The sequence below is a fragment of the Amblyomma mixtum genome, chromosome 7 (genome assembly GCF_055824585.1).
Source record: "Amblyomma mixtum isolate Tamu chromosome 7, ASM5582458v1, whole genome shotgun sequence".
NCBI lineage: Eukaryota > Metazoa > Arthropoda > Arachnida > Ixodida > Ixodidae > Amblyomma > Amblyomma mixtum.
Window position 1 is genome coordinate 143,407,309 of NC_143018.1, and position 14,357 is coordinate 143,421,665.

Consider the following 14,357-nt stretch of genomic DNA (forward strand, 5'->3'; position numbering starts at 1 on the left):
GGGCTAGTTGGTTGGTAGTACTATTGTGAGACATTCCAGCGGCTAAAAAGACAGGCACGAAGGTAGACGAGCCGCTTGTCTTTTAGCCGCTGGAATGTCTCACAATAGTACTACCAACCAACTAGCCGAACTTTCTACGCTTAGTTGTTTGTAGCCGGCAGCTAGTAACAGCCATATCAGTTTTTACAGTCTTGAGAACAGAACTACCCTCGCAGTTGTGGCTCCACTAATCTGAGCCGCTTGCCACGCCATTCAAAGACCACACGCTTGTGGAAGGACGCAAAGCTACGTCAATCAAATCGCGACACCCTGTGACGCATGTACCACGTAACAGTCTCAGTGCCGACCGCGCTGATGCGTTCCCCGCTCCTCGCCATTTCGCTGTCGTAACCCGGGCGGGGCAGAGAATGTCACGTAGTACGTGCGTCAAGGAGTGGCGCGATTTGATTGACGCCAGCCTACATGCTCCCGCAAGCTCGCGGTTTTCGAACGGCACAAGAAATGGCCCAAATTACTCGAGTCACAGGGGCGAGGGTAATTCTTTATTCAAAACACTAAACACTGATACGGCTCTCACTAGCGGCCAGTTACGAATCTCTAATTGCAATCAGGCACGTATCAGTCATTGATATAAAGTTAACTATTATAATTTAGTAATTCATTTTTATAGGTAACATGATACGCATGTTTTTCAGGGCCGCCAACACTGGTATTAATACCTTCCAAAAGCGCTTCAGTCTATCTAAAAAACCCTGTTTTTTATTTAATTTGGGACCATGTAACTAAGAAAACACTCGTTATATGAAATATTTATATGAGGTACTTGTGAGCAGCATATAAGTTCCTTCAGAATTTTTACTTCAAGCAGATTGTGTGAGCACTTACAGAGCTTTGCACCAACTACTGTTGAGGCAGAATATCGCCCTAGCCTCCAGTGCCTGAACTTCCCGATGCCTGAACTTGGCGCCGCCATTTGTGGACGTACTGCCTGCGGGTGGTGACCTTAGCTCAACGTGTCTTGTTTCTACAGACTTCGCCAGCCCTCAATGCAATGCACCCTAACAACGTAGGAGCAACACCATAAAAAAAAAAAGCTCCAGAGAGGGCTCAGGAAATTCTGCAAATATACCATTAGGTCAAGCAACCGCTTCTGCTAGACAAGGCTTTTGATTGTTCGGTTGTTCGGCAATGTGTTAATCTGGAGTGCAATATACGGTCAAAATCCGTTCATGCGATGAACAGCTTTGTGAGTGTTGATGAGCTTCTGGTATTCTAACTTTTGATAGTGTACATTTGTGATTGCTCGTAGGAAAAAGTGCGCAACAAGAACATGCGCTGTGACACTAGGTTACAGTACCCACAAGCACACTAATTCATCCGGGTTTCAGTCATAGAATGCATTTAAAGGTGTCACTCAGAGCGTTTATAGCGGTACGTGTTCGCAGTCTGGTTTCAGCATTCTCTCCGCCCTGGTGAGGCTTTCCGGCTGGCCGGCCATGGTTGCCTTGGGCGCGTTCGTTCTCAGTGCGACGGCGCTGACGCTGCAGCAGCTGTGGATCAAGCTGTGGACGGACGTGTCCTCAGATGGAGAGGCGAGTGTGGACGCACATCGAGACTCCTGGATCAAAGTGCTGGTCGGATTCTGCGCATTCGACGGTGCGTACGCTCTTTGCTGGTGGAGGAACTCCAGGCGGTGTGGGCAGCCTAGCTGACATCAGTAGTCCAGGAGGGCAGTGGTAAGGGTTACATAACCAGACCCCCCACCCCCTTGATGATGCCGTAAGTTTGGTTTGGTTTGGTTTATGGGGTTTAACGTCCCAAAGCAACTCAGGCTATGAGAGACACCGTAGTGAAGGGCTCTGGAAATTTCGATCACCTGGGGTTCTTTAACGTGCACTGACATCGCACAGTACACGGGCCTCTTGAATTTTGGTTCCATCGAAATTCGACCGCCACAGCCGGGATCGAACCCGCTTCTTTCGGGTCAGCAGCTAAGAAGCATAACCACTGAGCCACCGCCGCGGCGATGCCGTATGTGTACCGCTCAGGTACACCTGAGAAAAGCAATCAAATTTTTATCTGTCTTTGAAGGCACATAGTCAGCCTCATATAATTGTGGCCATTCAAGCAGTCTATAGGTGTGAAGATTAGCAATTTAATAAACCAGGCAGGCATGAATGCTCCTGCTATCTTACTTGTGGACCGAGTGATGACTTCTCCACATATCCGACATCTGTTACTGGCACAGAAGTTCTACTGAACATTCGGCAGTAATCCGGCGCAGTACTTAACCGCATTTCCTTCATCCCTAGAAAGCTCGCAGGTATGAAGGAAACACTTTCACCAGGCCGTACGTTAACCAACGCGTCTGCTTGCTAAGCGCTGCTTAGAAGTGACACGACCTTGATAAGGACGTACTAGGAGGCAAACTAGCAGCTGTTTATTAAAGACTGCTTTGTCACATTTAAGCAGGGTGCAGCAGGCAGATATGCATAAAAGTAACTAGTCCCTGTCCCTGTCCTTGATAATTGGAGAGTAGACAAAAGACCGCGGCATGCATCACATGGGATCCCAACCCACGATGTGCGAATTTGGCGTCCACTGCTCTACCTACTGAGCTACGGCAACGGCTGTCAAATCTGCTGAGAGTGTTCACGAGCACCACAGCCGTTTACAGCGGCGGATGCACCACGTGCTGTAGTACCGAGAGTGCGACGTGAAACGTGATCGAAGGGTACAGGCAGAAGCTGTGCGAGAAACCCTCGTATGCAACCTATGGCACCAACACTGCCAGAAGCGAGGTACGCTTTAGCCATTGAGCAGACAATGGAAGGGGGGTTCAAGGGGACAAGGGAGGAGGGAGGGGAGATGAGGGGCTCGTTTGACATATAATGAAGGACGCCAACATTCACCGAAACCAAAGAAGCATAGAGAATTCTTTTCAGTTTGTAGTGTTCATCAATGGCAGATTAATAGAGTAATTGTTTGAAGGTAACTGATTACAAAGCAGCACAGAGAGAGAGAGAGAGAAAACGACGGAAAGGCAGGTAGGTTAACCAGGCGATGCCCAGTAGGCTACCCTACTCTCGGAGGGGGGGGGGGGGGGACAAAGGGAAAAAAAGGAAAAAGACCGGCAATGAAATGAGTTTTTCAAAAGTACATTGACCACTATGTCAAGGGGACAGAGGGCGCGCACTAAAAACTTAAAGATTAGAGACGAGAATATAACCCCGAGTCCATTAAGAATTTTAGGAGCGCTTCCACCGCTTTCCTTTGTGAGGAAGGTTGTGTCCAAGGCCCCAGAACCTTGGACTCTCTTAGAGGACGCGAGTCCAAGCGGTAGAGAGTAGCAGTCGGGAAGCCGTGCTCTCACAGCAGCACAAAAAAAAAACTGTGTGCCGGAGGTGCGACCCGAACCCCTTTTAAAGCCGCTCATCAGCCAGACGCACGTAGGCTTGGAAGCACCGCAACATGGAGAGTACCTGTTACTCGTCGCAACATTTCCTCTTTCTTTTTCTCTCCTTCTTGTCGCAGTCTTGTGCCGAATCGCGGGGGGTCTGCTGCTGGCGGTGAGCAGCCGCCGCCTGTCGCAGCGGCTCCACAGCGAGATGCTGGGCCACGTGCTGGGCAGCCCGATGTCCCTGTTCAACGCATCGCCCCGGGGCCGCATCCTGAACCGCTTCTCGGCCGACATGGACTTCATCGACTCGCGGACCTTCCTCAGCGGCAAGCAGAGCGTGCAGAGCGTGCTCTTCACCGCCGCCAAGATCGCCATCATCGCCACGCAGTCGCCGCGCGTTCTCGCTGTCGGGGGTGTCGCCGCGGTCCTCGTCTTCTTCGGCCTGGTGAACACACGAGCGGGGTTACTCTACCCGCAATACTTTGATTTGAGCTAGTTGGGTGTAGCATGACATGTTTACGCAAAAAGCGTACTGACGCTAAAAGAAGGAGACAACGCTCACAACACAGGACTGGCGCCAACTTCCAACTAAGTTTATTCGTGAAAATACACATAATAACCACATGAGCAGGCAAAAAGATAAAAGCAAAACAGAAAAAGCAACAGGTACAATGGGTGATTTAACAAAGGCACACGTGCCAAAAGGACCAAAGCAATGATTATACCGCTGACAAAGACCCAGTAAGAAAACTAATCTCTTCATCTGACAGCGACACGGATGGCTTGCTTATGCTGATATGCCCCGTCTGCTTGATGTTGCATAATCAAGCCATCTGTGTCGCTGTCAGATGAAGAGATTCGTTTTCTTAGTGGGTCTTTGTCAGCGGTATAATCATTGCTTTGGTCCTTCTGGCACGTATGCCTTTGTTAAATCATCCCTTGTATCTGTTTCGTTTTCTGTTTTGCTTTTATCTTTTTGCCTGCTCGTGTGGTTATTAAGAGTTTTTTCACGAATAAACTGAGTTGGAAGTTGGCGCCAGTCCTGTCTTGTGTATGTTGTCTCCGTCTTATAGCGCCAGTACGCTTTTTGTGTGAATATGTCTCACTTTACGCTTATGTCGAAGCAGCGGTTTCTGGTCGTAGAAAATAATGATGCTTTTTCCAACTCTCGGTAATCATGAGGCCAACCAATGAGCCAACCCTCGTCATACGTCTACTGCATACATATTTCTTTGCTCTAAATGTTTTCGTACCATTACGCTGACTTGACCGAGTTGCGTAGTACGTTCTGTCACCTGCACCAATATCTAGTTTTTCGATTGTCTCTCCCTTGATCTGCGTGTAAGATACACTGCTCAAAGGGAGCTTTTCAGTGCGTAAGCACTAATCCGATGGGTGCATACCCCGAGCAAAATCTTCTGTTGTCTGTTCGCGTTGTCCGCCTAGCGCGAGCACACCGCCTCGCGGCACTGTCTGCTTTTCGCCGTCTTCTACGTAGCACAAAATCCGCGCTTGCGCACTGATTACAATCTTGTAAACATTTTCTGTAGTTTTTTATTGTATCTTGAGTTTTGGCACCTTTTTTTTGTTACGACACTACTGTAAGGCTTTTTATTATTAATTTAATTGATAGCGATACTTCCAGCTTACAAAATTCTGAATCCGGCTTATGAGGTTCTTTTTTTTTGTTATATATTAGTCGTGGCCCCTGAGGATATAAAATAATGGAGTGGCGCTTTAAAATGGAGACATAGGCGCTTCGTCCTGTTACCTACCTATGTGTCTGTCTGTTTCTTGCGCCTAAAACCTATTCAAATATGAACCAAAACCAACTAGCCCAGCAGCAAGTGATCTTAGACATAATAAACACTGCATTTTGGAAAAAAAGATAGCAAAATCGCGTACAGCCGCTTTCTGCGCACTTTCTTAACGGTTATGTAATGACGCGGCAGAGAAAGACATCGCTATTACGGCAGACGGTAGACGCAAAGCACAAGTCGATGCGCGCATGAAGCAGGCGGATAAGTGCTTGGTCAAGACCCAGGAATCCAGGCCTGTTTTGCGCAGGAACTCTAGGCAAGCAACGTGACGTGCCTAACCTTAAGTAAACATGTGGCAGGATACTAAACATATTTGATGGGGCCTGAACGAATCCGTTGCACAAATCAGGATGCAACTTTCACGGGACGAAAATAGAAGGGATACAAAGCATGCAATATGGTACAGCACCACATACCATTCAAAATCAAACATATGAAAGCCCACACAATCGGCTTCAGCCTAGAGGTTCCTCCTAAAAGCTCCTAAATTGCCAAGCAGCGCAAAAGATCTACGTGGCCTGAAAGACTATTGGCGTAATCAGAACAGCCAGCATGTTTTCTTCTTTTGTAACTGTCGAGCGCTACGTTACTGGACATAGCATGTTGCTTTGAGAAATCCCTTTGAGCTAAGTCAGAGTAGAAAGATTTTTTATTTTGCTTTCCAAACGCAGTTAAGCGCAAAACTCATTGCACCGAGATCGTTAAAAAATAAGTTACCTCCCGCACACTCTCTCCTCCGTGCAGAGGCTTGCCGTGGGCGCCTCGTACCGGGCGCGCTTCTTCGAGAGCATCGTGCTGTCGCGTCTGCTGGCTCACGTGACCGAGACGCTCGAGTGCCTGAGCAGCCTGCGCGCGTACGGCGTGGTGCGGCGCGCCTGCGACCGCTTCTGCCGCCTGGCGGACGCCAACACCCGGGGCTACTCGGCCTTCTGCGACACCTACAAGTTCACGCGCGTCACCTCCTCCACGTGCGGCTTTGCGGTGGTGCTCGCCGCGCTGCTGCTCAACGTCGTCTACGTGGACAAGTGGGACCCCAGCCGCATCGGGCTCGCCATGAGCTCCGCCTCGTCGGTGAGCCACGTGGCCTGCTTTGTTAACTACGTACCAGGGAGGGGAAGGGGAATGGTTGTTATTCATGCGCTCAGATGCTGGTACTGTAGCAAAGGCTGCAGCTGGCACAATGAAATCAGGGGCAGAACTCTCACAGCATGTCGCAGAAGGAAAGGGCCGCTATTGGCTCGCTCCTGTACCTTCGTCGATTGTAACAGCCATTATATGGTACAAAAAATGTTGATCGGGAAGGATAAAACAGCGCTAAGAAGAGAAAAAGGTAATGAGAAAAGCACTTGCGCTCAGGTGCCGTGCAAGTGTTTCTCTCGTTACCTTTGTCTCGTCTTAGCGCTGTTAAGTGCTACTCTGCTCACCTACCGAGAACGTTGTCAGCACTCACAATTTTGCCTACTGAGTTCAGAGCGCCAGCTGACATTTTCAGTTTAATGCCCGAAAACTATTAGTCTCTATTAGAAAACCATTAGTGTCGGGAAAGTGCGAAGCTTCTCTTTATATAGGGTGTATGCACGAAAGGCGCCGGCACCGGCGCGGTGCATTGTGGGTGAGCGGCCATCTTGTAGTACTCCTTAGCAGACACCCGCTGCAGTCGCCGCGGCCGCTGCGGTAGCATGCTGCGCCGATGCACGCACGAGCGTGAAAACTGCTCGTAAACGACGCGTTGCAAGTAGCCTTACCGTTTGCAAAAGAGGACGACTCCTGTTCGTGGAGATTATGCAGCGACGCTATCAGCATGCGACAGGCGACGTTGTGAGGAGAAAACAGAAGCAATCGGTATGGACCCTTTCTCGCTGCAGCGGGGCAAGCGATGGCGTCCAGCACATAGACTTGTGGCCATTAGTGGATGATTCGGACGTCCACGAATTCCTGATATTTGGGATATGCTTTACCATTCCTTATCAAAAAACATGGATTCCTTAGAACAACATGGATTTCGGCGTGGCCTATCCACAGTTACACAGCTTCTACACATTACCAATGAGGTCATGGCAGCGCTGGACCGGGGCGGGCAAATAGACGTGCTTTTTCTTGATTTTCAGAAAGCGTTCGATCGTGTTTGTCACAATAGACTAAAACTGAAGCTACAACTTGTGCTAAAAAATGAACAAATTCTCCGCTGGCTTGACTTATATTTATCTAACCGAACACAATACGTCCGTATAGGAAACTCAATTTCTCCACCTGCTCCCGTACTTTCCGGTGTACCGCAAGGTTCAGTACTTGGACCCCTTCTCTTTTTGATTTATCTGAATGATTTGACCTTTGATTCCCCGGTACGACGCCGGTTCTTCGCAGATGATTGCATTGTGTATCATAACATTCGAACATTGCACGATCAGACTGACATACATGATTACCTAACTGCAATCAATAATTGGTGTCAGTCTTGGCGCATGAACTTAAATGCCTCAAAATGCACACACATGGGAAGAAAAAACCATTAATTTGTACATATAAAATCAACAATGTAGCAATTAAGCCGGTTGACAAATTTAAATACCTGTGTGTAGTAATTGACTCGAAGCTAACCTGGAGCGCTCATGTTCAATACGTCGTTTCGGCGTCGCTAAGGAGGCTATGGCTACTTAAACACCGGCTGAAACATTGCACTAGTAGGACTAAACTCGCTGCCTACACGACACTCATTAGACCATTGCTTGATTATGCCGATGTTGTGTGGGATCCCCACACAAAAAATGACATCAGTAACATTGAAAGCGTGCAAAAGAAAGCCCTTAGATTTATTTATAATACTTACAGCAGAAGAGCCTCGGTCACTGATCTCAGAACACGGTCTGGCCTCCCAACATTACAATTTCGGCGTAGACTCCATCGCCTTCAAACTATGTTTAATATAGTTAACAAACTAACAAAAATGGATTCCGACATCTACATCAATTTCAATAAAAGAAGAGAAACAAGAGGCAACCAGAGCAAAACAATTTCGATGCCACAGGCTAAGACTAGCGCCTATCGCTTCTCGTTCTTCCCTCGAACTATTGCAGAGTGGAATGCTCTACCGCAAGAAGTCGCCAGTCTGACCTCGGTCGAATCCTTTGCGTCTGCCGTGCACTCTTTGCAATGACGCGCGTTAGTTTTAGAGTGTCCAGTTCTCCTGTATTTGCAGTTTGCAGATGTGTGTTTTTTTTGTTCTTTTCAATGGCGTCAGTGTCCGTCTTTTTGTAATTTTTTTAAACGTCTTTATTTCTGCATTTAGTAGGCCGATACCTTGCGGAAGAACTAAGGTGCTTCATGGAGGTTGGGGTGGGGGAATGGTTAAGGGTGGGGGTGAGGATGGGGGTGGGGTGAAGGTCGGAGTGCGGATTGGGGACCGGTGTCCGCTTCTTCCTCGAGGTAGTGTCGTCCCGAGGTCGGCTCCGCGAAGTGATGGCCTGGCCCTTCATCTTCCTTGAAGTAGGAAAGAAAAGTTCGCCAGAGCCGGAGTGCGGCTGATGGCCCGATGTGCGATGGCGGATCGACCCATTCCTGCAGGGTTCCAGGTCGAAGCCCGCCCAGGGACTTGAGTGCTCTTTCCCGTACTGTGTCAAAGGTAGGGCAGCTCCACAGGAGATGTTCGGCCGTGCCTCTGGCAGGGCACGTCGGGCACTGAGGAGTCGGGTATGAGCGCGGGTTTATGAGGTGCAACTTCGCTGGTGATAGAAGCTGGCCAGTCTGGGCTCGGCGAAGGAGCACTGCCTCCACTCTCCTTAATGCGCTATGTGGACGGCGATATAGTTGCTCAGGGTTGGCCAAGTGCTGGAGTATGCTGCGACGATAGCGTTGTGCGCGATGCCATGTCTCCGCCCTATCCATATGGGGCGACGACGGGTGCGCAACGTCATCAGGGGGCCAAGAAGCGGAAACGAATGTGGATCCAGGCAAAGGTGCGGAAAGAGCTGCTGCGCGCGCTGCCTGGTGTGCCTTTTCGTTTCCAGTGATTCCTTCGTGTGCAGGAATACATTTGATAATGACAGTGTAGCCCTCCTCTCGCAGGCGACGGGCTTCGGTTCGAATAGTGTTGAGAACGGCATAGTCAGCTCCCCCTGCGCGGCAGGCGGTGTACGCTGCTTGTGAATCTGTGTAAACATGGAAGGTGCAAGGAGCCGGATCTTGTCTTTCTACTATTCGAGTAATGGCAAGTCGCATGGCCATGAGTTCGAGATTGGTGACGGTGTGTTCCTCGGAAAGCCGTTGAACTACAGAGGTATCTGACACAGAATCGTGACAAGCTATAGCGGCGCAATGTTGAAACTGAGCGGCGTCTGTGTATAGTTGGATGGCTCCTTCCTGGGATAACTTGTATGATGTCTTCTCGTGCCGTTTGGCGGCAGCTTTGCGCCTTTGAGGATTAGCCGAACTCATATTCTTTGGTAATGGCATACCATCCACTAAGTCGATCAATTCCCATGGCGGGGCAGCGGACGAAAGTGGTTCTAAGTTGTCAACGTTGTAGCCTAATGCCCGCAGGATCTGTCGGCCAGCCGCCGTTGTGGAGAGACGAACTCGCTGGGCTAGCGATTGCTGCTCTGCCAGATCCTGTAGGACATTGATTTTGCTGCATGCGTGTAGGTTCACTACTGGGCAGTACTGCGGCAGACCAGTAACCAGGCGCATCGCCTTGCGATTGATTCGCTCAAGCTGAAGGCGTTGGGTTGCGTTAAGCCGCATGTACGAATATGCGTACATGATTTTTGATGTTATGAGTGCCAGGGTAATCTGACGGAGCCCCACCTCCTTTATTCCCCATCCATGCGCAGAGACGCGGCGCATAAGGTGTAAAGCCTGATGACAGCAATGCATCGTGTTATGAAGCCAGCTTTTGGCTCCTCCATCCTCGTCAATAAGCATGCCGAGTATACGGATTGTTTGTTTCCGGCAGATTACTGAGTGCCCTAAATGAAGAGAGATAAGTTTGCGTTCGGCCTCGGCTCCTACCCGCGAACCATTTAAGACAACCACATACTCGGTTTGTTCGGGAGAGGCTTCCATTCCACACTTCTTGATGTATTCATGAACGGCATTAAGGCCTGTTTGTAGGTCTAGTTCTTGCTCTGCAGGGGACCCTGAATTAGTCCACAACGATATATCGTCCGCATACACGGCAAAATTAAGACCGGGTATCGACGACAGCATTGGCGGGAGACCTGACATAGCAATGTTAAAAAGAGCCGGTGATATGACAGCGCCTTGGGGGACACCTGTTTGGTTACGTTGCCATTCACCCTGAGTATCTCCAACCATTACTGAGAAAGTTCTTTCTGCAAGAAAGGCTTTCACGAAGCGGTAGAGGTTGCCGCCTATCCCCACTTCCTGTAGCCGGCGAAGTATGGTCGAGTGGGGCACGGAATCAAACGCCTTTTTGACGTCTACCCCAACAACCACTCGGAGCTGTGCGCTGCTAGGGTATGCGAGAACGTCGTTATAAAGCCTTCTGAGAATGTCTTGGGCACAGAGCCCTCGACGAAAACCTACTTGCATAGGAGACAGGACGTTGTACTTGTCTAAGTACCATTCAAGTCTTCTTAGAGCCATACGTTCCATGACCTTACAAAGGTTGGACGTCAGCGATATTGGCCTGAGGTCTTGTAATGTTCGACTTGGCTTGCCAGGTTTTGGAATTGGTATTACCACTGACTTCTTTCAGGCAAGAGGAAGATCAACGTTGGCCCAGTACTTGTTCATCTCTTTCAAGAGGGCAACTTTATGTGACTTGGGAAGGTTCAGAAGTGTTGAGTAGCGTATATCATCCGGCCCTGGGGCGCTATTGTGATTGGAGTCATACAGAGCTGCCTCCAGTTCGTCTAATGTGAAGGGAACGTCGTAATCGTTTGATGTACCTGATACGGGGTCCGCAGGCAAGACATCTGCATTTTCAGGTTGGGGAAAAAATACCTTCCCTGCTTGCATAGCTAACTTCGCCGGGGAGACATTCAATTTCAAGGCCATGCATTGGGCAGGGGAAATTGGCTTCTTGCGTCCAAGGATAGCTCGAAATATGTGCCAGGCCTTCGATAAGTTAGCTGCCCCATTGAGTGAGTGGCACAGCAACTGCCAGTCTTGGAGAGCGAGCTGCAGAGTATACTTCTCAACTTCTTGACTGATGCGAGTGAGAGCACGCCTCCGATGGGGTGTCCGGCCGGATCGGCGATACGCCTTGAGAGCCCGAAGCCTACGATTCCACAGATTCAAAAGGTGGGAATCTGGCTTTGGGGCATCAAACTTGACTGAAAGCTTCGTTGTAGCTTTCTTCTTGGCATCGCTGATCTGACTAATGAGCTCGTCTAACCCTGTTGGAGCGTTCACCGTACCGAGCATTCTACGAAAATCGTCCCATGAGACGTGCTCCTCTATTCGACGGCGTTGTTGCCGCTGTAATGACTTTCGCCCTCGAGGAGCCCATGAGACCACCACGGGATAATGATCACTGCCAATGACATCATCAGCCCTCGACCATAGGATCTCACTGGGATGAGACACTAGTGTCAAGTCTGGGGAAGTGCCTTGTTGACCTTTGTGCTGGCCAAGGCGAGTAGGTAGCGTGAGGTCGTTGGCTATGTTCAGTTTCGCTCTGACAATTTGCTGCCAAAGGTTCCTTCCCCTAGCATCTGAGTGATGATATCCCCAGCTGCTGTGCATGACGTTAAAATCACCCCCAACTACAACGCGATCCTGGGGATATATCCTTAAGAAGTGTTCTACAAAAGACTCGATATGTCGTAGTACCGAATGATCGCGCATAGATTGAAAAAACTAAGGCTTGTTGGTCGCCATCTAAGCTAAGGCGTACTCCCGCTACCTCCTGCGTCTGCGTGCACCACGCGGAAGTATCTAGTTCAGTGTGGGCCGTGCGCGACAGAACAAGAACGCATGCCTGCCCATTGGCTATTGGAGGCGCAGATCGCGATCCTGGCCCGGGACGCCGGTGCTCTATGGAAGAGGTGCAGTAAGGTTTGTACCCTATTAGATTGGGCTTATTAATGCCAGTCTCCTGAAGCAGGACAGCTAGAGGAGGCGTTGGCATATGGACAGTCTCCTCTGAAGTTCCGCTTGTTTGCGACGGATTGCCCGGCAGTTCCATTGCAAGAACCATATAGGAGAGTCCGAAGCAAAAATGTCATGTTGTTTCGCGCTAATTCCTGCCATTATTAAACTGAAAAGTACGCGGAAGTGAAGCTGATGTGTGCCCAATTTCGGGCTCTTGATTCGGAGAAACCTGTGACATTCCCAAGAGTGGGAGCATACGCTTGATCACCTCGGCAGTGACCAGTTCGATAATGCGCGTGAGCTGGTTTTCATCTAAGTGTAGCGTACGCGAACTATCTTTTGCAAGATTCGTTTGCGCGCCGCCTTGCGTATCACGGAGTGTTTCAGCGTAAACCCGATGAATGCGCCCTTGCTTTGGTGCCGTCGCGGTATGCTCAAAAACTGCGGCTAGAGATGAGGTGGCATTCCTTTCACTATTGCTCTCAGATTGTGTGGAGGGCTTGTGCGCGCCTTGCCGTTTAGATTTATGTTCGCTGTCTCGTGTCTTCTGCTTCGGCTGACTTTGTAGTGGAGGGAAGTCCTGATTAACAAGCACAATTGACTCCGAGGCTGATTGCTGTGTACTGACAGGGCTCTTGGGCGCCGTCGTCGACACCGTTTGGTTACCACGTAGAATCTCGGCTTGTTGTTTGCGTTCTTTTCGTCGCGATACTCGGATACGACGGAAAACGCCATTCCTCAAGGTTTTTGTGGCCTGCCGCCGAGCAGGGCACTTTGGGTCCGTGGCAATTGCGGCATAGTGGTTCCGTCGGACAAACCTCGAGGTTTCCATGTGCAAGGCGACCGTAGTACGAGCATCGACGTTGGTCGACTAGTGGACACGAAATTGCCCTGTGTCCGATTTTGTGACAGGTCTCACATATGATAGACTTCGGGTGATAAGGTGTCACCGGAAGGAGTATGCTGTACAGATGAATTTTTCGGGGAAGTCTGGAGCCCTCAAACGTGATTAGAGCTGCTCCGTTCTTGCCCATAGGCCTGGCGGTTATTATCCTGCACGAGTAGCACGTGAGGTTTGCCATGAGCTGTTCGCTTGTTAACCCGTTGGCACGATAAATGACCCCGCGGATCTGGCCGGGGCGTATGGTTTCATAAGCTTGGATAGGTGTCTCCTTTCCAGAAATAAGGAGAGACTGCAGTCCAATCAGATGGTCTCTGGCATGCATATGCGATATGTCGACAGCAAACTGATTGCTTCGTTCAAGAGGCCGCACTTGAAAGCCAGAGTGAAAATGAATTTTCCGAAGCTCATTAGCAACAGCTTCGTGCAGCCAGTGTGCGGGGAGTGTCCCTAGTTGTCCAGGTGAGGTTAGCTTAATTATGACAGTGTATTTAACACTGATTGGATCGGCGGCTGCGGCCTGGTTCTTTCGCCTAACAGGCTGCCAATCATCTTCTTCAGTATGTTCATTATCAACCAAGTGATCCATTCTGCCCATAGGGGTGACTATGGACGCTGAGGCACAGCCTAGCGATCGATAATGCGCATCCGTGAAGCGAGCATTTATAGCTATCTGAGAGTGGGCATGTTTTGCGCCGTGTCGTTTGTTCTCAAAGCGAGTGCTTTCTTGAGCCATCTGCGAGGTGCCTGACCACATCCTAGGTTTCTTGGCAAATTTCGAAAACGGAAAAGTGCAAGATCCTACCTCGGAAGGGGCGCTTCCCGGCTTGTTTTCCGTGGAAAGAACAGAGAATGGGTTGGAGACAGGTATCGTCGCAACCACTTGAATGGCTTCGTCATCCGCCATGCTTTCGTCGGCGCCGAGCACGACGTCAGGTTGGGCCGCGTTATCTGTGCCGCTGCAAAGCGATGTTACCGCGGCGTCTTGCCGAGGCTGCTGCGAAGCCATGTTGGCGGCTTCGGCGGTAGGCGTATCCGATGCATCCGGATGGTTTCCTGGGGTAGTCGTTGACGCGGAAGCGTTGAAACCGTCGTCCACAGGTGGCGAGGAACACGATGGGGGTGGCCCATTCATTTTTGGGAGCCTAGCCCAAAAACGTCCGGGCCAAAAATCTTCAAAAAG

At 49.9% G+C, this 14,357-nt stretch overlaps 1 protein-coding gene across 1 annotated transcript in view; it reads left to right on the plus strand.

Moving 5' to 3' along the window:
- The window catches only part of LOC149337759 (multidrug resistance protein mrp-7-like), a 157,568-nt gene that overhangs the window by 111,032 nt on the left and 32,179 nt on the right, over window positions 1-14,357 (plus strand). The window contains exons 19-21 of the mRNA XM_089553505.1: window positions 1,446-1,656; window positions 3,535-3,845; window positions 5,965-6,291. Of these exons, the coding sequence (XP_089409631.1) occupies window positions 1,446-1,656; window positions 3,535-3,845; window positions 5,965-6,291 (849 nt within the window). The remainder of the gene's footprint in view (window positions 1-1,445; window positions 1,657-3,534; window positions 3,846-5,964; window positions 6,292-14,357) is intronic.